This window comes from Haliotis rufescens, unplaced genomic scaffold (genome assembly GCF_023055435.1).
Source record: "Haliotis rufescens isolate VD_foot unplaced genomic scaffold, xgHalRufe1.0.p SCAF_7, whole genome shotgun sequence".
NCBI lineage: Eukaryota > Metazoa > Mollusca > Gastropoda > Lepetellida > Haliotidae > Haliotis > Haliotis rufescens.
Genome location: NW_025964361.1, coordinates 47670406 through 47698223, shown reverse-complemented (window position 1 = coordinate 47698223; position 27818 = coordinate 47670406). Strand labels below are relative to the sequence as shown.

At 43.5% G+C, this 27818-nt stretch overlaps 1 protein-coding gene across 1 annotated transcript; it reads left to right on the top strand.

Annotated features, from left to right (window-relative positions):
- Window positions 1–25: 25 nt before the first annotated feature.
- Window positions 26–27093, top strand: LOC124143687. Its single transcript, XM_046512733.2, has 16 exons — window positions 26–57; window positions 3620–3679; window positions 4669–4812; window positions 5687–6010; window positions 7788–7832; window positions 8314–8454; window positions 8841–9164; window positions 9249–10220; window positions 10561–10710; window positions 14219–14521; window positions 16739–16798; window positions 19627–19770; window positions 21138–21476; window positions 25448–25531; window positions 25654–25756; window positions 26622–27093. Exons 2-16 carry the CDS (start codon window positions 3628–3630, stop codon window positions 26785–26787), a joined length of 3351 nt encoding a protein of 1116 aa, XP_046368689.2. The 5' UTR covers window positions 26–57; window positions 3620–3627; the 3' UTR covers window positions 26788–27093.
- Window positions 27094–27818: the final 725 nt, after the last annotated feature.

Genomic DNA, 27818 nt, shown 5'->3' with positions numbered 1-27818 from the left:
ATACCCGCATCAGCCGGCCGACACCCATCGCTACCCGCACTATAGACACTGAGGGAGGTAAGGTAAGGTATATCCTACTGCTCTAGCCAAACACAATCATAACATTTTATTCTAGTTTTATATGTTAGAATATCAAATATTGTTATCAATTTGATCATTGCTAATCACCTATCAGCGCTTTTTAACTGTTGGCTTCCCTTGTTAAGTTTCCACCTTTGTTATCTTAGTACTTTTGTTATTCTTACATGTACATATATATGTTCTCTGTGTCATAGCATTTATTCACCTGATGAAGGAGTAAGTATATACTCCGAAACGTTGTGTTCCTCATAATAAAGAAGTTGACATCCATAAATTAGTTTCCTTATTGTCATCTAATTGGAATTTTCTACATGTAAAAGAGTATTTCTGCTATGATATTTTCATCAAAGTTCATAAAACTGACAAAACTATTTCCCTAAGTATAAATATAAGCGACAAAACCCTTTCTATATTCATAAGAAATTTCTGCCGAAAGCAGAGTCGATTGTATGATTCCGACTATATCATGAGCATGTATTAATGAATCACTATCAAATAGTGATACCAGGTGTTCGCGAAAAGGTAACACCACTGCCCAAAAGCCGTTCCGAGGACGTTATAGCTAGATTGTCAAGCTTGTCCACGGGTGGATAGTCCATTACTTCTCCGTGACAATCTCCTATCATCGCCTCATTTTCAAGTTCCCCTTAATTGATTCAAATGATCTGTATAGAAGGAACAAATTATAAAACAAAAATCTGTAAACAGTAAAATAATTGCGTCACAAAATGTGTTACTTACGTCGGTGGTCTCAAACAAGAACCTACAATGAACAATGCTAAGGAATATTTCCGACATGGGTAAATATCATCTCCATCTACATAAGAAAATAAAGGCGTGACCCCACTTGTCAACTGCTAAAAGGATCTCCGTGGCAGACCAAGTTTTGCCAGTATAACGTACACTAATGTATGGTGTTTTGCATATAAGTTTGTTTATCCTGGGGGGTAAATTTATGCAGACATGCGCCTCTTGACTTCGCCAGTAATGCGGAGGGCCAACGAAGGGATATGATTGTCGGCAAACATATTATACACGCTTACCGACGCGAACCGATCTACAGAAGGGAATGGGGTGCGCCCATGAACTATTTAATCAGGGTTGGACAAAATCAGTTTGACCGCACGAAATGCAATCCTTCTTGTAAATGGTGTAATCTCGAGGCCGAGCTTCAAGTAGAAAGACATACAGACAGACACCCAGTAGTAAGACATACAGACAGACACCCAGTAGTAAGACATACAGACAGACACCCAGTAGTAAGACATACAGACAGACTACCAGTAGTAAGACATACAGACAAACACCCAGTAGTAAGACATACAGACAGACACCCAGTAGTAAGACATACAGACAGACTACCAGTAGTAAGACATACAGACAGACACCCAGTAGTAAGACATACAGACACCCAGTAGTAAGACATACAGACAGACACCCAGTAGTAAGACATACAGACAGACACCCAGTAGTGAGACATACAGACAGACACCCAGTAGTAAGACATACAGACAGACACCAAGTAGTAAGACATACAGACAGACACCAAGTAGAAAGACATAGACAGACACCCAGTAGTAAGACATACAGACAGACTACCAGTAGTAAGACATAGAGACAGACACCCAATAGTAGGACATACAGACAGACACCCAGTAGTAAGACATACAGACACCCAGTAGTAAGACATACAGACAGAAACCCAGTAGTAAGACAAGCAGACAGACACCCAATAGTAAGACATACAGACAGACACCAAGTAGAAACACGCAGACGACGGACAGTGAAATTGGGGAATGGCTAAGACATATTGCTGCAACGGATCAGTCTGAATGAGGATTATATCCTTCGACATTTTACACTTATCTAACCAACCAAACTAGGAGCAAATGTGTATCTCACAGACTACTGAACAATGTTTACAATCGGGATAACATGACATGGTATCCACGTTAAACCAAACTCTGCAATGTCGACATGAACACACGTTGTTCACATCACCTGTAGAAGACACGACTTGTTTTTCTGTTCACAGAACTTTCGAAACTAGATGTATTTCTAAACTATGTTCCTATTTCTAAAGAGACTGATGGCTTTGCAATTGAAAATAGCATGTAACCCGTCAGTAATTGCAGGTGGTGTCATTTCGTGCCTCGCGGTTTGCCGCTATCCCCGCGATCCGTCTCAGTAGGCTGATCATGTCTAGCTGTTCTCAACTTTGGAAGTGGACAGTAAATACACTTTAGTAAATAGAGTTATCAACCACCTTTGGATCAGGAGGCAGTTCAGCCTTACACGCAGACTCGGAACTTAGGGTAATAGTTTATTAAACAAGGGGCAAGGTAATCTGAGTTAACACGTGATTTGGTAGTTCATCATTTGTATCAAGTTGACAAATCTCCCTTTCGCACGTCAAGAAGTTTGTGCCAGTTTGTGCATGCTGCAGATCAATCCCGAATGCTGAGTATTATTTGCAGATGGTCAGTAAAATTCCGTAGATCCTGGAATAATACAGTTTTCAACTACTTTCTCAGTTTACATTTACCAATTTATGATCTAAATAATATTTCTACTGAAGAGTTTAACTTGTCTAAAGTATGTCTGTTATCCTTAGACCATTCTGATTGGTTACATGGGCCCTGGAACGATACGGGCCAGGTAAATGGTAATAAGTTACGTACATACAGATTGTTTAAAGATTCTTTATCAGTAGAACCCTATGTCAGTTTATTGATGAACAGATGTCAGCGCAGTATATTAAGTAAGTTTCGCTGCGGCTCACTGCCATTTGAAATTTAATTGGGAAGATTCATCCGCCCCAAAACACCGCTTATTGAAGGTATGTGTAAGTTCTTTAATTGCAATGCTGTTGAGGATGAAATACACTTTTTTGCTGAATGTTCTCTCTATACAGATTTACGCTATGATTTATGGAATTTAGCTTCTCAATCAACTCCAAACTTTATACAGATGTCCGCTGCCGATCAGACTTGTTCTTTATGCGGAACAATAGGGTGGTTAGACCCCTAGCCGCGCTTCTTCATCACATGTATCAGCGAAGACAACTGTGTCTTTCGTCTCTACCAACTTAGTTCAATGTTTTTTATTTCTTAGTATCAGAATGTTCTCCTTTCAACTTTTGACCTTGCACTGGTGATAACCCATTTTTATGTATATGTATGTACTGTGATATTTCTCATTTTTACTCATATGTATGTGACGTCCTGCGTGTCTCGTAGGCCATAAAGGCCGGACACTGTACACACTATTTGTGTATTTTTATTGTCATTGTTGTACAGTGTGCGACACGTAAATAAAATAATTTTCTTCTTCTTCTTCTTCATAAACCGACGAAGTTCCTAAACAAAAGCCTCGTATCTCGCTTCTGTTACATTGGCTAACGACAGTCGCGGCTAAGACTGCTGTTTGTATAACTAGTAACGCTACCAATACGAATACTGCAACTTAGGCTTACGCTGCGGCAACTTCTCATACCTCTACTTCCACGTAGCCAAGGCTTCTGTTGTGCATGTTGCAGGTTTCACGATGGGCACCAGCCTCCTGATCATCATCACCGCATCTTTGGCGCTGTGTCAAGGTAGGCAGCTGTGGTACTCAATTCAAAGGCCGTTATAAGTTGTCCAGCGACCCCGAGGGGTATACATGTATGGTGAGCTGTACCCAGTACGTGTGCCGTCACCGACATTTATTCATACAGACCGTTTCACCGAGTAAATGCTTTGATTCAGTCATTTTGACAGCTAGCAGACGACGCAGTCTGAATTACTTCCCTTTACACAATGCATTCGAATAAACATCGGTTCATTTCAGCTCAACCATTGTAATGCGAGATAAGGAAGTTACCTAAGGTGTGTTCCGACTGACTTCTCAGCAGGCTACATGAGCAGGCTACATGACAAATAATATTTTAGTATTTTAATGTATAATGACCCATGTACAAGTGAGTTACATAGACATACAGTTATATTAACACATTTTGTTGTATAAATATCGAGACAACTAGCGGAATATAAAAACATGACAAATGCAAAGGGGAATTGATGTTGTAAGTTGTAGTTTTTGTTTGACAGCAGACATACATAGTTATCAGTAGGTATACATAAAAATGATTTATTTATTTACAAAGTGGGCAAATAAACATAAAATGAAATTCGTCTTCATCACCAAGGCTACAAACGGGTCAAATTCTTTGGGACTTTTCAATATTTAAATATAAAATGTTAATGCAAGAGAATAACCGATCTATAGTATCGACCGAAATAGATTCCTTTGGGCGTAAAGGACAAAATTGTGAAACTTATATGAATGTACCTCTGAAAACCAGTGATGACACTAGGTGTCCGCGAAAAGGGTAAGCAATGGACGCATACCCCTTTCTCTGCTTTCAGTTATACGATCAATAAGCAAATTGACCTATCATATTATGTTGGAATTAGAGTAGATCTAGCTGCCGTAGAAAGATACATCATCGGGCAGAATGTGGGGCCATGGTTTCATTCAGTTGCACAATCGCATCACATTCATTAATCCGTTGTTGGCATCAACCCTTCACCATTGTCTTTACAGGGCTGAGTATCCTGGACAGCTGTCTGGACGAGCCGGGTGGTTGTCCCGCTAACGCTTTGTGTAAAAAGTTCGGTTGTCGTAATGAAGTATGCATCTGTAACGTCGGCTACAAGCCCAGCCCGGGGGGTGCGGAGTGTCTGAGAGGTAACCCTGTTTTAATCTGTTAATGTGGAACTGGAACTACGATTTCGCTTGTTGTATAGAAGTTACGGTTTGTTTTGTTGTTAAGTTAAAGGCATCTCTTATAACATACACTTTATCGGCTTATCGGGCCCTGAGGTAGCCCTGTGGTTAGTGTTCGCTTGACCCGCCACATTCTGTTGTTTGAAATCTTGCTACAATCGGTGAAAAATCACCAGTCACTAACTTATCCATCAACTTACGAGATCCCAAAATTCCCAAATCCCAGATTTACCCCAGTAGGATTCTTGGTCTGTCTGTATCCCACCTCTCAATCTCCCCTCCTTGTGTCCAGGTAATACAAACCTCAGTGTTCATGGATACAGATGAATGCCATCGGCCAATTCACTTCATGACTTGGGTATTGTTCCTTGATCCGACTCTAATTAAACGTTTCATTAAACTCCATTAATCAAAATCACAGATATAGCTTTTACTCAAGTATTTCGCCAACGAAAACATTCCTCGGCAGCTTGACGTTGACCTATGCTGGTCACAATGCTCTCGGAACTCATACCCTCCCTTCCCAATATAGGTGCTTGATCTCCATTTATCCTCTGACGACCCCTGAAGATCCGGGTAGAGAATAAGCCTTCAGCAAACCCATGTTTCCCGTAAAAGGTGACTATGCTTGTCGTAAGAGGCGACTGATGGGATCGGGTGGTCGTGCTCGCTGACTTGGTTGATGCATGTCATCATATCCCAATTCCGTAGATCGATGCTCATGATGTCAATCTCTGGATTGTCTGGTCCAGATTCGATTATTTTCAGACCGCCGTCATATAGCTGGAATATTACTGAGTGCGGCGTTAAACATATTATCCTCTGACCCTTTCAGTGCGAAACCTCGGCGACACGTGCGGCGACGCCGGCAGCGTGTGTGCTGCCGGTTCCTGCATCGGCAACACGTGTACCTGTGACCTTGGAAAGTACCCCTCCGACAACGGGAAACGCTGCAAGCCGGAACCCCTGGCCGGGAGGGTGTACTCTCTACTGGGTGAAGACTGCAACGGCGGTGACACCGTCTGCCTCGACGCTTTGTTCCAGGAATGTGGCTCCGAACTAAAATGTGTGTGTCGGGCAGGGAACAAGGTGACCTCTGACGACATTTTCGCTGCGCTGCCCTCCGCCGGGGAATGTGTTCCTGATAACCTACAAATAGGTGAGCTGTTCAGGAATAATCCTCACACATTATCTACCTAACTTTACTGAATGTTCTTTTCCCCTGAGGGGGCATTGTGGACAATCGTCTAAGACGCCGCAACTCGGCCCTTGGGCACGGCAGAAATCTATGATGTTTGAACCCCGCTTCGTCCCGATGATGTTTCTACCCGTGTTCGTGGGTTTCACCAAAGTGGTAAATGTCTGAGACCTGCATCACTTCGGTCTTTTCTCCCACAATAAGCCGACACGGTATGGGCAGTGGTTCGATCCCAGCTGCGTCATATCAAAAGATGCTAAAAGATGGTACTTGTTGTTACCTTGTCTGGCGCTAGGCATTAATGGGGACTTTTCGGTTAAGAGTCAGACAAATGTGTGGCATTAGCCCGGATTACCAAAACAGCCACACCTACTCTCGGATCCCTAACACACATTGCCATCAGAAAATACAAGGATACATTCCATAATGGGGACCCATTATCAGAAACGCCAATGCTTTGGGTGTATACATATTTCTATACTAGTATTAAACAAAAACAATAAAAGTAAAGATGAAACAGGCAAAGCAAAATAACATAACGCTAATTACAACAGAACACGCAAGCACACGAACGCACGCACGCACGCACGCACGCACGCACACACACACACACATGCATGCACGTCTCTAGAAAAGGTATTGAAGTACAAGTAATTTGAACGCGACATTAACCCCATTTGACTTCACTTTAATTGAAAGGTTCGCCTTGGCCTCGTAATTTACATTTGTATCGTATATTGGACTCCCAGGTGAACATACACAGCGGCATGTTAATGTCGATACCTTTGTAGCACTCGTACAGATTTGGAAGCACTTGAATGTGGAAGAAAGATACAATTTACTCACCATACATCCAGTGTAAGACTCTAGTTCCTGGAGACTAGGGCCCCAGGAAGCTGGTCCCTGTAGTTGTCAGACTGGGAGAGGTAAGGTGAAATGGAGTTTAAAGTCGCGTCCAAGATTATTGCACTTATATAGCGACGTTCATGCACGTGTGTGTGTGCGTGTGTGTGTCTGCTTGTACTAGTCCGGACTGATGCCGATTTATAGTGCTAGCCCAGTGAGATACCATGCCGCAGTTTAGCATGAATACCCCACTCAGATACAGTATACTGACTCCGAGCCGACCAGTCCTTGTTTTAGCCCTTTAATGCCGTGCGACAGGGTAACAACAAGTACCATCTTTTAACGTCATTTGGTATGAGGCGGCCGGGGATCGAACCCCGGACCTTCCACTCTCCGGGCGGACGCTCTACCACAAGACCACGGAGGCGGTCTCAGACTGGGAGACCGGAAACGAGGTTGACACTTCCCAGCAGGCCCATGACATTGTCTCAATGTTTAAATTTGATTTGAGGTTGCTACTTTAAAAACTATTGCATCAATATTGTTTCAAGATTTGCCTTTCGATATTTGAAGATTGGTTGAAATGTCACGTTGTTTTCAACATTGTTTCAACATTGGCCTTAGATATTTGAAAATATGCTAAACATCCGACGTTTATTTCAACATTGATATATGATGTTTACATTTCAACATCATCACAACTTCAAATCCAAAAGAAAATCACTGTCATTGGACGTTGAAGCACGATATTGATTCAACATTGATTTAACATTGTTATGCCTGCTGAGTGGTCCCCGTCCTGTGCGATTGGGGGGAAACTGGGTTGATTGGTTGAAAGAATACAATTGTAACAATGTCTGGGAAACTGACCTGCAACGTTTGACTTCTTCAGGACAAAGCATAGACGACGCCGCGTGTGCGGAAACACCAGAAAGAGGTACACTACAATAAAATTAAACACGAATCTAGATTCGTGCATTGTATTGGAAAATGTTGTTCTCTAAACTTAACATTATTTTGAATAATTACTTCCGGTAATCTGTAACTGTATTGTAATAATATATTAATTATTATTAATAATATAAGTGCAACCGCTTGGTTGTAAACATTCATTTATTCAAAACGTAATATTGACAAGTGGTAAATGTAAATGGCTCTTGTCTCTATTTCAACATGATATATACTTCTTTGTTTCGAGTAAAACAAATATCAATACATAGCCCAGCTACGTATTGTGAACCCGTGAAGATCCAGGTTTGAGTATATCTTCAGCAACCCATGCTTGTCATAAGAGGCGACTTATGGATCGGGTGGTCCAGGCTCGATTATTTACATACCGCCGTCGTATAGCTGGAATGTTGGAGTGCGGCGTTAAACAACAAACGTATTGTGAAAACAAAGACTTGTAATATTTTCAGAGAAGGTTCCCGTGGGCGGAATATGTGTGCTCGACACCGAGTGCACGGGCAACGCAACATGTGAGGCGATTGGGTGTGTGAAGAAATGCACGTGTCCCCAGGGCACATCAGCAGCATTGGACAAGACAGCGTGTAAAGATGGTACGTAGACTTACATGCATACCAACAGGTACACACGTATCAGGGGCAGATCTGGGACTGAACGATTCCTCGTCCAACTAAGGGACGTAACTCTGCTCGTGTAACTCTACCCCAGTGTAGAAAGATGAGAAACCCATCGGCGCATTAACATAATTCACACAGATATAGAGCGCTTATATAGTATTTTGGTTTACATCCTTATTTGTTGTAATAAAATTGTGGTGGTAGTAGTAGTAGTAGTAGTAGTAGTAGTAGTAGAGTAGTAGTACGTTACACAACCTCATTGACATTATATCGGCGACATGCGTGGTTGACTAGCATTAAGGGCACACGCACTGAATGATTCTTCGGTAAATACGATTCCAAACGCATTCCTTATTTTTCAGTACGTTCTTTGGGAGACGACTGCGACCCCGAAGCAACTGTGTGCGCCACCCTGTACAGCCTCTGCTACAACGGCAAGTGTGCGTGCGAGGGCGGGTACGAGGACACGGGGAAGGGTCTGTGTAGGCCAGAGTCCTTGGCCCCCGAAGTCTACCTGGTCGCTACCATCAACGAGACATGCGGGGGCATCACGGACTGCGATGGAGGTCTGGTCTGTGGCACGGAGGGAAAGTGTGGCTGCAAGACCAAGTTCAGGGAGGTCAGCACGGACGAGCGTCTGCAGTATGGTCTCAAGACTTACTGCATCCACAGTGCCATCCTAGCCAGTAAGTTCGTGTTGCAGTTGCGTTCTATAAATATATCTTTACATAAACCTCATCGGCACCTTTACTTGGTTGACCTCGTTTCAGGTTTCACTGACGAACAGTTCGATGATATATGTGTACCGAAGCCTCCGGCACCATCAAGTTCTGCAGCTCCATCAAGTTCTGCAGCTCCATCAGGTTCAGTGGCTCCATCAAGTTCAGTGGCTCCATCAAGTTCTGTGGCTCCGTCAAGTTCTGCCGCTCCATCAAGTTCTGCAGCTCCATCAAGTTCTGCGGCTCCATCAAGTTCTGCAGCTCCATCAAGTTCTGTGGCCCCATCAAGTTCTGCAGCTCCATCAAGTTCTGCGGCCCCATCAAGTTCTGCGGCTCCCTCAAGTTCTGCGGCTCCTTCAAGTTCTGCAGCTCCATCAAGTTCTGCGGCTCTATCAAGTTCTGCGGCCCCATCAAGTTCTGCAGTACCACCAAGTTCTGCAGCTCCATCAAGTTCTGCGGACCCATCTAGTTCTGCAGCTCCATCAAGTTCTCTGGCTCCATCAAGTTCTGCAGCTCCATCAAGTTCTGCGGCCCCATCAAGTTCTGCAGCACCACCAAGTTCTGCAGCTCCATCAAGTTCTGCAGCCCCATCTAGTTCTGCAGCTCCATCAAGTTCTTCAGCTCCATCAAGTTCTGCGGCCCCATCAAGTTCTGCGGCCCCATCAAGTTCTGCACCTCCATCAAGTTCTGCACCTCCATCAAGTTCTGCAGCTCCATCAAGTTCTGCGGCCCCATCAAGTTCTGCAGCTCCCTCAAGTTCTGCGGCCCCATCAAGTTCTGCGGCCCCATCAAGTTCTGCGGCTCCATCAAGTTCTCTGGTTCCATCAAGCTCTGTGGCTCCTTTGAACGATGCTTCTTCCTCTATCGCCCCTTCGCAAACGGAAGCTAGTTCTTCCCCTGCCATGTCTCAGACCGAGGCTCTGACCTCTACTCCCGTGGCCACCATCAGCGCCAGCTCGTCAGCTGACATACAGCCCTCCTCCACAGCACAGCAGGCCATGAGCAGTTCCGTCACAACACAAGGTACTTGCCGCACGTGCATTTTTTTGTCAACTCGTCCCAAACTATCTAGTGCCAAGTAACTCGAACCAACAATAAATATCGAAAAATTTTTACCTCACCAAGCCGTAGCATCACTTTCATTATTCGGATGAGTCAGCCAGCTGCAAATCCGCCACCTTCAGATTGCCAGATGATCATCGTTTTTCGCATGTGAACATTACACGATTTTTAAAGCTTTAATGGGACACTATTAAGCTCCAGACCTTGCCCGTTGCGGTATACTGCTGTATACGGCACACATATATTCTAGCTTAATATTATCTTCTGACTGCCATAAAAGTAGCCTTATGGATTCTTCCAGCGCCGGTTCTCCCCAAGGTGTACGACGTTTGTGAGAATGACACCACGTGCCCAGTGGACGCCTTGTGTAAGCTTGTCAACTGCACCGAGTATCGCTGCCAGTGCAAGAAGGACTTCTCGCCCAACTCCGCGAGAACCGCCTGCTTCACAAGTACGTGTGTTTGACCATGTGGCCTCCTGGCCATTTGTGGAGTATTATCCCCCGCGGCCAAGGGAGGGGGGTGGGGTTCCTTTTGTCCGTCAAGTTTCGTTCCCGGAGCAGAACTTAACCAAACGACACATAGCTAGATCTAGTGGTGAACTCGTGCCTTTTTATAGTTTTGAGACTTTTGAAAAAAATATTTTTCGAGTTTTTATAGCAACGACTTTAAACTTTGATGGCGGTAGTTTCTGGTGGGCTAATGCCTTGCACATGTCATATTGGCGGGGGATATGAGTATTTCTTGCTTGTTTCACTGGCACAACGTAACCTAGTCTATCCGGGTGGTCCAGTGGGCTAAGGTGATGCAAACATCAGGATCGTGGTTTCGGGTCTCAGATTAGCCCAATAAGCCCGTTGGTCTGTCAGTGTTATGACCTGTGGGTTTCGTCTTTAAACGTGTTGGACCTTAATTACTCTGGGCGTTTCTTCCACATTCAGCTGACACTCTGTGATATAAATGAAGTATTGTAAAAGCGGTGTTAAAACACTCTCGCATACTAAGCTATGTTCATATCAATTTATGCTTCATATGCTAAGAATGGACAGTCCTTGTCATTATTTCTATATACTGAACTCACTCATTCACTCACACTTTCAGCATTTCGCTTTTGAATTTTACAACGGTGGTCGTGGAAAGAAGCTTTTGGCTTTAAACCACAGCAAGAGATAATGCTTTGCGCCTGTTGAATGGAAATGATCATAAATGCGCTATACGTCTCCGCACTAACACATTTCTAGCAATTCAGCTGAAAAAGGTGAATCATTTGTTTTGATATTAATACCAAATTAAGGGAGTGCGCCATTATCAAAGATTGTTCTGACATCCCTTTCTCACTTTTTTATTACTGAAATATGACAGTAGACGCGTAAGGGAGAATGGGGATGCTTTTTAACCAATGCTTCTTCATCGTGGTGAGACGTCTTCTACCCTATGCGGGTTGAAGTGAACTTGTCCCCTAAAGGCATCATTTCAGGTTTGGTTGAAGATGATTGTTGATGTTTGAAAGAAATGGTATGCTGTTCAAAGAAAATGAAAGCTCTGAGCCAATCACGAGACAAGATTAAAATGGTGCCACTCATCGTCAAGGGAGGTAACCAGTGTCCACACTTGCCGAACTAGGCTGAAATTTCGAGCTCGATCGTAGCGCCGCCAGAGGCTTTTACGGTTTATGTCCCTTCTATGTCCTTTCTGTTGACCGATCAGATTCCATCTCTTATATCACTTGCATTTGATTCAAACACACTCAAGACGATCAGATCGATAAATCGATCGACATTGTCAAAAAACATGTTTTACCTCGCGAAGTGCATTAAATCACCTTGTGCACCTTGATTAAAAACCTGAAAAAAAATCAAAATATCTGTCGACGCCCATTTGGCGGTCCACATGCTTTGCCAATCCTGCAGTCGACCCAAATCTGCACTTTGCAATTCATATTGTTTACGAACCGGATGTCTAGTTTGTTCCGCGATTTTGATGGGACTATGCATAGACTCGTTAGTCCAGCCAAAATGTATTCCAGCCTAGTTCGGCAAGGCTGGAAACTGGACTTTTATGGTCAGGTAACCACCTTGGTGCGGAAAGATGCGTGCCACTGTGATACAATTAGAAAATTATTGGAGTACAATGCAACGTACATGCAATGGTCCGGTATGCTGTATGTCCTCTCCTCCCTGCCGGCCCTCACCTCATCAACGCACCCTTACCCCTCCCCTCCCCTCACCGTTACACCCACATCTAGCGATCACCTGTACCTGCACTTTATCACCGAAATACAACGGCCCGTGAAGATCAGGGTTAGAATAGGTCTTCAGATGCGACTATGTTTGTAGTAGGAGGCGACTAACGAGATCGGGTGGTCAGGCTCGCTGACTTGGTTAATGCTTGTCATCCTATCCCAAATGCGTGGATCGATGTTCATGATATCAATCACTGGATTGTCTGCTCCACATTCGATTATTTACAGATCGATGTCATATAGCTGAAATATTGCTGGGTGCGGCGATTAACAACAAACAAACAAACCTAAACCCAACCTTTACACTTCCCTTTACCTTACTCACATCCGCAGTGCACCTTCAGTGCGCCCATTCTCTACATCTGACCGCATCCCTTACACTTAACCTCACATTCAGTCTCTCATACTCACTATTCCCATAGCTACTCTCACCGGGGGCACGGGTGGCCCTGTCGTCTCAAGCGCCACAATTCGCCGTGCAGAGTTGCGTCCCCTAGGCGTGCCAGAAAGCTACGATTCAACCTGATTATATTTCTAGGTTTGTCAGCACTATACATGTTGGTTTCACCATAGTGGTAAACGTCTAGGATCTGCATAAGCTCGGATTTCCTCCCACATTAAGCTGACACGCCGTGACTTAACTGAAATAATGTTCAAAGCTGCTCCTTCCCCAAACTCACTTTTGTACTCGACTCCTCGACTTCTCCCCCCCCCCCCCCCCCTCTCTCTCTCTCTCTCTCTCTCTCTCTCTCTCTCTCTCTCTCTCTCACACACACACACACACACATATCAACCGACATCATCACCCAACATCGTTTTGTTTTTACTTCACGTCCATAACCTCAGTCTCACCCAAGATGCATGACGAATGTCTCATTGGTCAAGGTCCACATGCACGAAGCGACCTTAGCGCTACGACTGTCGTAAGTGTATATTAGAGTATTGGAGCGCTGAGATCGCTTTGTGCAAGTGGACCCAGAACATCGAGTAAACATCAATTTTGACGTAAATGTGGAGAATACGGGAAATGCGTCACCACTGGATGTCACCAAATCCACGGGCCTTTGACAGTACTTTTTAAAAGGCTGTACAGTTGTAAAAGTCAAGTTTCCATCCTTGCCGAACTAGGCTGGAATTATGGAGTTTTATTTTGGCTTGACAAACGAGTCTATTCATAGTCCAAACAGAATCGCGTAACGAAATCAACATCCGGTTCGTAAACTGCCGTGCATATTTCGGTCGATTGCATAATATGCAAAGCATATGTACCGTCAAACGGGCGATGACAGATATTTTCCAAATTTGTTCATGTTTTTAATCAATGTGCTCACGTGATTTGATGCACTGTGGGAAGAAAGACCCGTTGTATTACAATATAGATCTTGATTTTAGATCAGATCGTCTTCACTTGGCGCCGCCATTTTATTTAAAGAAAATGCAAGTGTTATGAGAGGTGGAATCTGATTGGTCAATAGGAGGGATGTAACTCGTAATCCCCACTGGTGGCGCTACGATCAAGCCTTGAAATTTCAGCCTAGTTCGACAAGGGTGGAAACTGGACTTTTATAGTCAGTGAACTCCCTTGCCTCGGGAAGATGTACAGTTGTGTTCGCAGTTCCTTTGTACACTAACGGCAAAGGCAACTTGTTGGGGATAAGTATCGCAAAGGCAGATTGTGTAGGTAATTGACATGTATGTTTGACATTGTTTTATTTCAGCGGCAGGACTCGGAGAAGCGTGTAGTGAAACAGTGTCATGCAGAACTCCTGGCAGCGCGTGCAACACAAATTTAAAAATATGCACGTGCGGAGCTCCTCTAACGGCGACGTCGGCTGACGGAAAGTATTGCATCAGGCCTGGTGTCAAACTCCTTTCCGATGCTTGTCAGATAGGAGAGTGTATGGGTGTCCTCTCCTCTTGTACTGGCGGACATTGCGACTGTGGCAATTTTAGAGAAGCTACACCGGCTGAAATTGAAAATGAGCCGGACATGTGGGAAGTGTTCGGACAATGTCGCCAAGGCACGTGAAGTTCATTCGGCCAGTCTCGTTCATCACCGTGTACTAGACCTAAACTCGGATTGTCAGCTGGCATTTTTGAGATATAAGCCATTTCGACAAACGTAATTTGCATGACATCATAACTGAAACGGTTAATCCAACCTAACAAATGTTATATTTGAGATAACACTTTCTTTGTCAAGTACAGATTCTCTTACTTTTGGGGGTTGAGTCCCGTCAGGGCTTCGAACCCACACTGCCAGAGTGAGGCACCTAATCGTCAGCACACAAATCCAACATTAATCCAACATTCTGTTTTATTTTTATTAATGCTGGAATTCGAGTTTATCACAGTACATGAGCACGCTTGTTGTGTGTAGTTTTTCACCTCTGTCGCTGATGGCTGTGGAAACTATCGACTCTAGCATCTACTATTTTTCTGTTCGTTCTAGTCGTGGTGGAAATAGGAAGCACTTTACTGCAATCGTTAGAAGCAGTCGGTGCGTTAAGACTATACAGCCCTGGGGAACGTCAAACAAAGCCACTGACAGAACCTTTATAAAATACGTGTGGTAATGCAAACAGGTCTCCGGGGCACGGTATGGGTAGCGCACTGACTGGTTCTTTAGATGCCACAGCTTTTAGTCACGTTTCATATAGTTGCGTCATGTACACGTGGTACGTCATCTCATGTACATCCGGGTTCTAGTTTATCTTGCTTAGCTCCTGTAATGTTATGTGGTCTTGTTCTTTAGATTTGCTTAATCCTTGGTTTCAAAGATTCATCTGTCTGTTCAGCCTGTATGCACGACCAAGCCATGAAATGATGCCTTACTTGACGTAGAGTTCGTGCTTCAATCCAATATTCCACTTCTACTGTCTGTCACCTGTGGGGGTTCGTGCTTCTATACACTAATCCACTTCTGTCTCTGACCTGTGGGGGTTCGTGCTCCAATATACTAGTCCATTTCTGTCTCTCACCTGTGGGGATTCGTGCTTCTATACACTAATCCACTTCTATCTCTCACCTGTGGGGGTTCGTGCTTCTATACACTAATCCACTTCTGTCTCTCACCTGTGGGGGTTCGTGTTTTAATACGCTCTTCCCGACCTGTGGGTGTCGTGAATACCAGATTTCTTCGCGATTTTGACCCTTGGTGCTTTAGCAACATACTTCTCCCCCTTTGTTTTGCCAATGTTATCGTATATGATCTGAGCCACTTGGGGCTTAAAGTAGCGTTAAACTTAACTCACTCACCCAGTATACTCTACAATTTTTGTGGTACAGTTCTCATTATACCAATGCACTTTTAATTTCACCCGCATAGAAGACAGTAGTTGTTCGCTTGTTTGTCCTCAGAAGGATCTGGTTCGAATCCAGACTTGGAGTTTATTTTGCTCACTCAGTTCTGATCATAAGTATATCAACAGAATGTATAGATTTAAAACATTTGATTTATTAGAAAAAAAATTATGTTTTTATTTATGGCTCTACTTTCGTCCGTGAATGTGTTCCTGGGTTTAAATAGTGCCTCGGGGTCTTTGTCATGTCACACTTCAGGTGCATACGTCACCGCATAGTTATCAACACAAATGTCATGAAATTGCAATATGTTTGTTTCAATGATCAAATTTACCTTAATGCATGTCCATGCATTTACAGACAGACAGACAGTTTATTCAGTAATTTAGGCATCAAGGCCCATAATACAATGCAGATGGATATTAACATTTGTCACTTGATGTACATGATTAACTCTAGTTACACATTCCTCATTTTAAAGACATGTTTTATGAATACAGAAACAGCATTGATCATATCAGGATTTTCAAAGTTTAGCAGATTTATCATTAACTGACGGTCTTTAGAAATACCTTGCAACAGCGGGAGAATTTTATACCTTTAATGGGAATACGTTTCACATATGAGTAAGACATGGTATTCATCATCTACTTCTCCGGGTGAACGGTTTGTACAAATAGAGCTCACAATATCACCGTCTTTGGACCTGCGACATACATTTACATTAAAATTGTGCAATGAAATTCTAAGTTTACAATGAGCTCTTATTAAACTTTTAGCATTTAAACAAGTTAAACATCTTTCAGTTTGTAACAATATTTTACTTTGCAGTAATTGATAAGATTAAGCGATTCAGAAATACGTTAGTGCCTCAAAAGTATGCCACATGCATTTACACCACAGGGAAGATGTACATGTACTGGTGTATATTGCAGGTGCGGCGCCAGACACGACCCCTAGCGGAGGGACGACAGAAGAACTTCAGTGTCAACACCGTAAGTGTTTCTTTATTCTGGTAGAAAGTACGATATGCTACAGTCCTCACAAATTCAATATTTCTTCAACTTGTCCCATGCTGTCTTTAACGTTGAATACAATAACCCTGGATTCCGATGAAGGTGATATACAGCTTTCTAAAATGCCACCTTTCGTCCAACGGAACATTTGGCTTTCTAACCAGGGTGGCATTATAACGAGGCGTGTGACAACCAGACCTTACTGGCATGCTATATGGAATATTATACAAGAACCAAGACAGACCCATTCAATCCTAGCTATTTATTCAAACATTATTTCAGGGGTCAAATGTGGACAATATTATTTCAGACATGTTGAAAAACGTCTTTGGATGATATTTCTAAATTTGACGCATCAGTGACGAAAATGATGTCCGATGCAATACCCAATTTTGACTTCTATCATATGTTCCTGTATTTTGTCACTGAACAATTGACTTGCTTTTGTATGTGTTTGTGATGGGTGCCACACGGTTAGGCAGGATACGCTTACCTTTCGCGAACACGAAAGTGATAGTGATCCATAAACACATGTAGCCGGAACCGTACAATCGACTTTCGCCTGAATACGAAAAGAGTTTTGTTTCTTGTATTTGACATAAATCTGCCTATGGACAAATGATAATTGTGTAAGTGTGTCAAGCATGAGCACTGCTCCAAAATCCTATCTTGTGGATTGGCTTGTGCCTCACGATTCCTCATCACCCGCGTGATGTAATGTTTGCGCGTGAACGTTGAAGGTGTGGCATTATAACCAGGATGACATTATGATCAGGATGGCATTATAACCAGGATGACATTATGATCAGGATGGCATTATAACCAGGATGACATTATAATCAGGATGACATTATAATCAGGATGACATTATAACCAGGATGACATTATGATCAGGATGGCATTATAACCAGGATGGCGGCATTATAATCAGGATGACATTATGATCAGGATGGCATTATAACCAGGATGACATTATAATCAGGATGACATTATAACCAGGATGACATTATAATCAGGATGACATTATAACCAGGATGGCGGCATTATAATCAGGATGACATTATGATCAGGATGGCATTTTAACCAGGATGACATTATAATCAGGATGACATTATAATCAGGATGACATTATAACCAGGATGACATTATGATCAGGATGGCATTATAACCAGGATGGCGGCATTATAATCAGGATGACATTATAATCAGGATGGCATTATAACCAGGATGATATTATAATCAGGATGACATAATAACCAGGATGACATTATAATCAGGATGACATTATAACCAGGATGACATTATAATCAGGATTACATTATAACCAGGATGACATTTTAATCAGGATGACATTATAATCAGGATGACATTATAACCAGGATGACATTATGATCAGGATGGCATTATAACCAGGATGGCATTATAATCAGGATGACATTATGATCAGGGTGGCATTATAACCAGGATGGCATTATAACCAGGATGGCATTATAACCAGGATGGCATTATAATCAGGATGACATTATGATCAGGGTGGCATTATAACCAGGATGGAATTATAATCGGGATGACATTATGATCGGGATGGCATTATAACCAGGATGACATTATAATCAGGATGACATTATGATCAGGATGACATTATAATCAGGATGACATTATAATCAGGATGACTTTATAACCAGGATGACATTATGATCAGGATGGCATTATAACCAGGATGGCGGCATTATAATCAGGATGACATTATGATCAGGATGGCATTATAACCAGGATGACATTATGATCAGGATGGCATTATAACCAGGATGGCGGCATTATAATCAGGATGACATTATGATCAGGATGGCATTATAATCAGGATGACATTATGATCAGGATGGCATTATAACCAGGATGACATTATAATCAGGATGACATTATAACCAGGATGACATTATAATCAGGATGACATTATAACCAGGATGACATTTTAATCAGGATGACATTATAATCAGGATGACATTATAACCAGGATGACATTATGATCAGGATGGCATTATAACCAGGATGGCATTATAATCAGGATGACATTATGATCAGGGTGGCATTATAACCAGGATGACATTATAATCAGGATGACATTATAACCAGGATGACATTATAATCAGGATGACATTATAACCAGGATGACATTTTAATCAGGATGACATTATAATCAGGATGACATTATAACCAGGATGACATTATGATCAGGATGGCATTATAACCAGGATGGCATTATAATCAGGATGACATTATGATCAGGGTGGCATTATAACCAGGATGACATTATAATCAGGATGACATTATAATCAGGATGACATTATAATCAGGATGACATTATAACCAGGATGGCATTATAACCAGGATGACATTATGATCAGGGTGGCATTATAACCAGGATGGCATTATAATCAGGATGACATTATGATCAGGATGACATTATAACCAGGATGACATTATAATCAGGATAACATTATAACCAGGATGACATTATAACCAGGATGACATTACAACCAGGATGACATTATAACCAGGATGGCATTATAACCAGGATGACATTATAATCAGGATTACATTATAACCAGGATGACATTACAACCAGGATGACATGATAACCAGGATGACATTACAACCAGGATGACATGATAACCAGGATGTCATTATAACCAGGGGCAATGTAACCAGGGAGGACTGTAGACTGAGTCCCCTCACATTTTACATGAGCTATAGTATCTATATGTAGAAAACGCGGGTAAGTGTGCATGTCTATTGCTCTGTTGTAGTTGTGCCCGGCAACTTCTGTACATCCGACGTGCTGTGTCCCAAAGACGCCAGCTGTCTGGAGACTGAGGCTGGTTGTGGGAAGCGGTGCTGGTGTGATATCGGCTTCGCCCCCGACAGCGACGTCCCAACCAAGTGCATACCAGGTAGATCCCAACACCTCGATGTTGTTCTCTGTGCCCGCATCGTGTTGTAGAGACAGCGGAAGCCTGGAGTCAGGGGTTGTGTCGTTTCTGATGTTGACACATTTCACAGAGCACCCGTCATACCCCAAAGCTAGAGACTCCCTAAGTCCTATTATTTTATGCTCTTAGTTTATAGAGTTATGTTCAGCGCTCACCAAACCCCACAGCTAGAAACTCCCTAAGTCCTATTATTTTATGCACTTAGTTTATAGAGTAATGTTCAGGGTTTGGTGTCGTTTCTGATGTTAACATCATTTGATGTAAAACTTTAAAACACATTTCACAGAGCGCTCAACAAACCCCACAACCAGAAACTCCCTAAGTCCTATTATTTTATGTACTTAGTTTATAGAGTTATAGTCATAAGAATATGGTCGTTAGTCGAAAATATAAATGTTAGTGCAAAACAATATTTTCTTAAGTGGTCACTCAGTAGTATAGTAGTGTAAAAAGGTTAAATGCATGACCATTTTTTTTCAGAACTAGTGTCATCGGCGCATTTTAATAGTGTGATAGCTACCTTACTGTCGGAATTAGTTAACGACTCTCCTCATCATCTTAAGTTTATTCCAAATTTGTGAAATTTGGGGTGGTGGGATCCGTACACCAGGAGATGGAACACGCGAAACATAGAGTGTTGTCCTTGTAGGTTCTCTCACAGTCATCGGGACAGATTTCCACCTGTAACCCTTGCTTCAAATGTTGCCTGGGTTAGGGCAACGCAACCTAACCCTTAATGAGTTTTGAATACTTCTAGCCAGAGTTACTTCATACTGACGCTGACTAATAGATCTACTACATATTTGGTATCCTCGCTCTTCAGTGTACGGGGGCGGTCGGGTAGCCTAGTGGTTAAAGCGTTCGCTCGTGTCGCCAATGACCCGGGTTCGATTCCCGACATGGGTACAATGTGTGAAGCCGATTTCTGGTGTCCCCCGCCGTGATATTGCTGGAATATTGCTAAAAGCGGCGTAAAACCATACTCACTCACTCACTCTTCAGTGTACGAGATACCAAGATTTGCTCGCATCTTACAAATCCCGACCTCTGTTTAAACCAGACTAAACTTTGGTCTCATTCAAGTTCGGTTTAGACAGACTCCACTGTGCTAACTACATATACAACTGCTGAAGTTGCTATGGCAGCATCTAGGTTGCAATGCTACACATCTTTGCTATATACATATTCATATTAATATGGTTAGAAAATCATATGTGCACAAGTGCAAATATCACTTCTCGCGCACCACTGTACTGTGTCCGTCATCCGGACGGCATTGTTTACAATTAACAATAATTGATATACAACTTTCTATGTCCGTGTTTTAGTTGTCCAGCTGTCAGAACCTTGCCAGGACGGTAAGCAGAAGTGTGGTGGGATAGCCACATTCTGTAAGAGCGGGACATGCACGTGCATCCCGCCATCTTACGAACCCTCCAACGACGGTAAACGTTGCCGCTTGAAGGTGCCATCCATCACGTTGTCGTTGCTAAGAGAACCATGTGACTTTGCTTCATTGATGTTTTGTGCCAATAAGTACGAACAGGTGTGCAATCCATCAACCAAGGTGTGCGAGTGTCGGGCCGGCTACAGGGAAGCGACTGATCGGGACTACCTTGCACAGTACCCAAGTGGCGCGCAGTGCCGGAAAAACGACCAGGAAGATGGTGAGTGGTAAGGAAGACTCACGTGCGACATCTACGCGAGGCGAGGGAGTTAACTGACTGTGGAAACTGTACTTTGATAGTTAGTTAACTCCCTTGTCTCGGGAGGATGCACGTGCGAGAGAGTGAGTACAAGGTTTTGCGTCGGTCAACATTAATTCAACTCACGACAGCCTGTAAATAATGGAGTGTTTGTCAGTTGTTGGTTACCCCACCAGTGTCAACCAACACAAACACATGCAAAGGCAAGTCAATTTTCACCTGTAAAAAACATAGGTACATATGGTACAAGTCAAAACAATAAATTTCGCATCAATTATTTTTGTCAACGATGTGTCAAATTTGGAAAAAGTCTTCCAAGTATCTACCATAAAACTGGCCGTGAATAGAGTCGTCTGGGTCCATATTAGCAGCAATCTCCGTGCTAAGATGATCGTAACGCCAATACTTTAACATGGACTCACAACAGTCGTAGCACTATGGTCGCTTTGTGGAATGGAGTCCTAATCTTAATCAAACAAACAAGACCGTGGCCACACAGACAGATGCGGACACGGGTTAACGAATTTATTAGGGAGACGGGTGTACGAATGTATTACGGAGACGGTTGTACGGATGTATTACGGAGACGGGTGTATGGATGTATTACGGAGACGGGTGTATGGATGTATTACGGAGACGGGTGTATGGATGTATTACGAAGACGGGTGTACGAATGTATTACGGAGACGGGTGCACGGATGTATTACGGAGAAAGCTGTACGAATGTATTACGGAGACGACTGTACGAATGTATTTCGGAGACGGATGTGTTACGGAGACGGGTGCACGGATGTATTACGGAGACGGGTGTATGGATGTATTACGGAGACGGCTGTACGAATGTATTACGGAGACGACTGTACGAATGTATTTCGGAGACGGATGTGTTACGGAGACGGGTGCACGGATGTATTACGGAGACGGGTGTATGGATGTATTACGGAGACGGGTGTACGAATGTATTACGGAGACGGGTGTACGGATGTATTACGGAGACGGGTGTATGGATGTATTACGGAGACGGGTGTATGGATGTATTACGGAGACGGGTGTACGAATGTATTACGGAGACGGGTGTATGGATGTATTACGAAGACGGGTGTATGGATGTATTACGGAGACGGGTGTATGGATGTATTACGGAGACGGGTGTACGGATGTATTACGGAGACGGGTGTACGGATGTATTACAGAGACGGGTGTATGGATGTATTACGGAGACGGGTGTACGAATGTCTTACGGAGACGGGTGTACGAATGTCTTACGGAGACGGGTGTACGGATGTATTACGGAGACGGGTGTACGGATGTATTACGGAGACGGGTGTACGAATGTCTTACGGAGACGGGTGTACGAATGTCTTACGGAGACGGGTGTATGGATGTATTACGGAGACGGGTGTACGGATGTATTACGGAGACGGGTGTACGGATGTATTACAGAGACGGGTGTATGGATGTATTACGGAGACGGGTGTACGAATGTCTTACGGAGACGGGTGTACGAATGTCTTACGGAGACGGGTGTACGGATGTCTTACGGAGACGGGTGTACGGATGTATTACGGAGACGGGTGTACGGATGTATTACGGAGACGGGTGTACGAATGTATTACGGACACGGGTGTTTGGATGTATTACAAACTTTAGAACAATATTCTAGAAATGGTATGGCGACGTACACAATGGTTTTACAAATTATACATAAGTGTGGGATCCACTTCAGAAAGCAGCATTGGTGCTATGACTACCCAAGCTACCACAGTGTAGCGTGGACATGGTTCATTCTCAGAGCAATCTTAGTCTTCCGCGTCACGTGTGACTTGGTACATTTCAGTCACATGTCTTGTATATTTCGAGTTGTAAATGGTGTTATAACAGATGATACTGTACTTTACACAGGATAGCTGACAGCATCAATTATTTTTGTCAACGATGTGTCAAATTTGGTAAAAGTCTTCCAAGTATCTACCATAAAACTGGCCGTGAATAGAGTCGTCTGGGTCCATATTAGCAGCAATCTCCGTGCTAAGATGATCGTAACGCCAATACTTTAACATGGACTCACAACAGTCGTAGCACTATGGTCGCTTTGTGGAATGGAGTCCTAATCTTAATCAAACAAACAAGACCGTGGCCACACAGACAGATGCGGACACGGGTTAACGAATTTATTAGGGAGACGGGTGTACGAATGTATTACGGAGACGGTTGTACGGATGTATTACGGAGACGGGTGTATGGATGTATTACGGAGACGGGTGTATGGATGTATTACGGAGACGGGTGTATGGATGTATTACGAAAAAGGGTGTACGAATGTATTACGGAGACGGGTGCACGGATGTATTACGGAGAAAGCTGTACGAATGTATTACGGAGACGACTGTACGAATGTATTTCGGAGACGGATGTGTTACGGAGACGGGTGCACGGATGTATTACGGAGACGGGTGTATGGATGTATTACGGAGACGGGTGTATGGATGTATTACGAAGACGGGTGTACGAATGTATTACGGAGACGGGTGCACGGATGTATTACGGAGAAAGCTGTACGAATGTATTACGGAGACGACTGTACGAATGTATTTCGGAGACGGATGTGTTACGGAGACGGGTGCACGGATGTATTACGGAGACGGGTGTATGGATGTATTACGGAGACGGGTGTACGAATGTATTACGGAGACGGGTGTACGGATGTATTACGGAGACGGGTGTATGGATGTATTACGGAGACGGGTGTATGGATGTATTACGGAGACGGGTGTACGAATGTATTACGGAGACGGGTGTATGGATGTATTACGAAGACGGGTGTATGGATGTATTACGGAGACGGGTGTATGGATGTATTACGGAGACGGGTGTATGGATGTATTACGGAGACGGGTGTACGGATGTATTACGGAGACGGGTGTACGGATGTATTACAGAGACGGGTGTATGGATGTATTACGGAGACGGGTGTACGAATGTCTTACGGAGACGGGTGTACGAATGTCTTACGGAGACGGGTGTACGGATGTATTACGGAGACGGGTGTACGGATGTATTACGGAGACGGGTGTACGAATGTCTTACGGAGACGGGTGTACGAATGTCTTACGGAGACGGGTGTATGGATGTATTACGGAGACGGGTGTACGGATGTATTACGGAGACGGGTGTACGGATGTATTACAGAGACGGGTGTATGGATGTATTACGGAGACGGGTGTACGAATGTCTTACGGAGACGGGTGTACGAATGTCTTACGGAGACGGGTGTACGGATGTCTTACGGAGACGGGTGTACGGATGTATTACGGAGACGGGTGTACGGATGTATTACGGAGACGGGTGTACGAATGTATTACGGACACGGGTGTTTGGATGTATTACAAACTTTAGAACAATATTCTAGAAATGGTATGGCGACGTACACAATGGTTTTACAAATTATACATAAGTGTGGGATCCACTTCAGAAAGCAGCATTGGTGCTATGACTACCCAAGCTACCACAGTGTAGCGTGGACATGGTTCATTCTCAGAGCAATCTTAGTCTTCCGCGTCACGTGTGACTTGGTACATTTCAGTCACATGTCTTGTATATTTCGAGTTGTAAATGGTGTTATAACAGATGATACTGTACTTTACACAGGATAGCTGACAGTACTATACTAACCAGAAAAAGGAAGTATACACCCATGTGTGATGGTGGCTAAAACTAAAACAAGAAATGGTTATTCGATGAAGATGTATTTGATATGGGTATCGTATTTGTGTTTTGGACCTAAAGTTTGCGACGTTTCCACGACTGTTCCAGACTGAACGTTTTGATAGCTTTTGTATTTTTTTGGCCAAATGCAATTTTCCAGTGTTTACTTTCTTTTGCTCGACAGTATACAACTAGTGTATTTCATAACGGCATTTTATGTCTTCCAGGGTACCGACCAACCTTGACCTGTCATGAACAGCCCGTTGCCTTGGTGCAGGAAACCCCAGATTTCTCGGAAGAGCAAGCCATGGGTCAGTTATCAAAACAACTACATTTAATACCGTATACTCTCACATAAAAGGACGCCTTGAAATGTCTTTTAAATTTTGGTTGCTGACACGCCAACGACTGTAATCTACTGTTCCTGTTTCAGCAGCTGGTGCCGGTCAGGGAGGCGTCGTGTTGTATGTCATGGTACCCACCGTCCTCTCCATCTGCGTCCTCGCTGCCGCCTTCACCATCGCCAGATACAGACGGTAGGTTGAACAGCTACCCCCTCCCCTGTTGTATACTGTAGCCACTGTAAACCACGCCCCTTGCCCTAGTGTGTAGTTAACGTAGGCCACGCCCCTTGATCTATGTATATTAGTGTATCGTGTGACAAAGCGTACTTACCGAATCCCACGACCCTTGGGTTATAGGTAGTCACTGTTAACAAACACAGTAACTCGTTATTGGTCAGTAAACAAAAATATATACCCCCTTCTTATAAATAGGAGGTATATATTTTTATTTGCTGACCAATAACGAGTTCCTATGTTTATAGTGTCGTAAATTTAAACCAAGCCGTCATTGCTCTATAGTATAGCCACTTTAAACCACCCCCAACTTGCCCTATTAGTCACTTTAAGCCTCTTTGGTTTATAGTGTCGTTACTTTAAACCACGCCTCCTTGCTTTAAAGTGTGGGGGCGGTCGGTTAGCCTAGTTGTTAAAGCGTTCGCTCGTCACGCCGAAAACCCCGGTTCGATTCACGACATGGGTACAATGTGTGAAGCCCATTTGTGATATTGCTGGAATATTGCTAAAAGCGGCGAAAAATCAAATTCACTCACAATGCTTTATAGTGTAGTCAATTTAAACCACGCCTCCTTGCTTTATAGTGTCGTCACTGCACGCCTCCATGCTTTATAGTGTAGTCACTTTAAACCACGCCTCCTTGCTTTGTAGTGTCGTCACTGCACGCCTCCATGCTTTAGTGTAGTCACTTTATACCACGCCTCCTTGCTTTGTAGTGTCGTCACTGCACGCCTCCATGCTTTATAGTGTTGTCACTGTAATCAATACTGAAGTATTATTCGTTGATTTTGTCGTGATCTGGTGTATATGTTGTTCTCTACAGACGTCTGCGTCTCCGTCAGCAGCTTGATGAAATGTCCTCTGTGACCAGTGAGGAGGCGGGCTTCCAGATACCCAGACCCTCCCTCAAGCTGTTCCGGGGGGACAGGAAGTGGACTGGGCAGGAATCAGCATTCAGGAACCCAACATTCGGGGGGACAGCCTCTTAAAGGCGTATCAACTACTCAATCGATGTCAAAATTGAAATCACTGTAATATAATTCTGCAAAGCATTTTACATCAAAGTATTTTTACGTCATAAAAAGTTCTATCCATGTTGGTATGTTTGATATCTTTGACTACTTTTTTAAACAGATGCTGGACTTTTTTCAAGTGTTATCAGCTCATTAATTAGTTACGTTTGTTAACCCGACTAGATTGGTCCACTAGACAAAGATTGTTTAGGAGCTGCTCCAGAATGATACACTTCCTCTGGGCAGCTGGAGAAGAAATAAAATATATTTTTACATAACTGACATAAATCGCTTTGTTTTGTTTCTTTTTAAATCATGAAGTTACTATTTTTTAATTGAAACAGCCTTTACTACATGTGCCCTAATATGTGTTGGATGTATCTGAATGTTCTGTTCGAATGAATGACTGTTTTATACTCTAGATAGTCAGTACATGTACATTGAAGGTATAGGGACCTGGTTGTCGCCCTTTTTATAGAGCAGCCGGGGATACTTGGGACCTTGTTATCACCCTGTCCATACAGTAGCTATGGGTACTGGGGACCTGGTTGTCAGCCTGTCCATACAGCAGCCATGGGGACCTGGATGTCACCCCTCTGTACACCAGCTATGGGGACCTGGTTAGTCTGTCCATACAGCAGCCATCCTTACTAGGGACCTGGATGTCAGTCTGTCTATATAGCAACCATGAGTACTTGGGGCCTGGTTGTCAGCCTGTCCCTACAGCAGCCATGGGAACTGAGGACCTGGATGTCAGCCTGTCTATACAGCACCCATGGGTACCTGGATATCATCCCCCCCATACAGCAGCCATGGGTACCTGGATGTCAGCCTGTCTATACAGCAGCCATGGGTACCTGGATGTCAGCCTGTTTATACACCAGCCATGGGTACCTGGATGTCAGCCTGTCTATACAGCAGCCATGGGTACTGGGGACCTGGTTGTCAGCCTGTTTATACACCAGCCATGGGTACCTGGATGTCAGCCTGTTTATACACCAGCCATG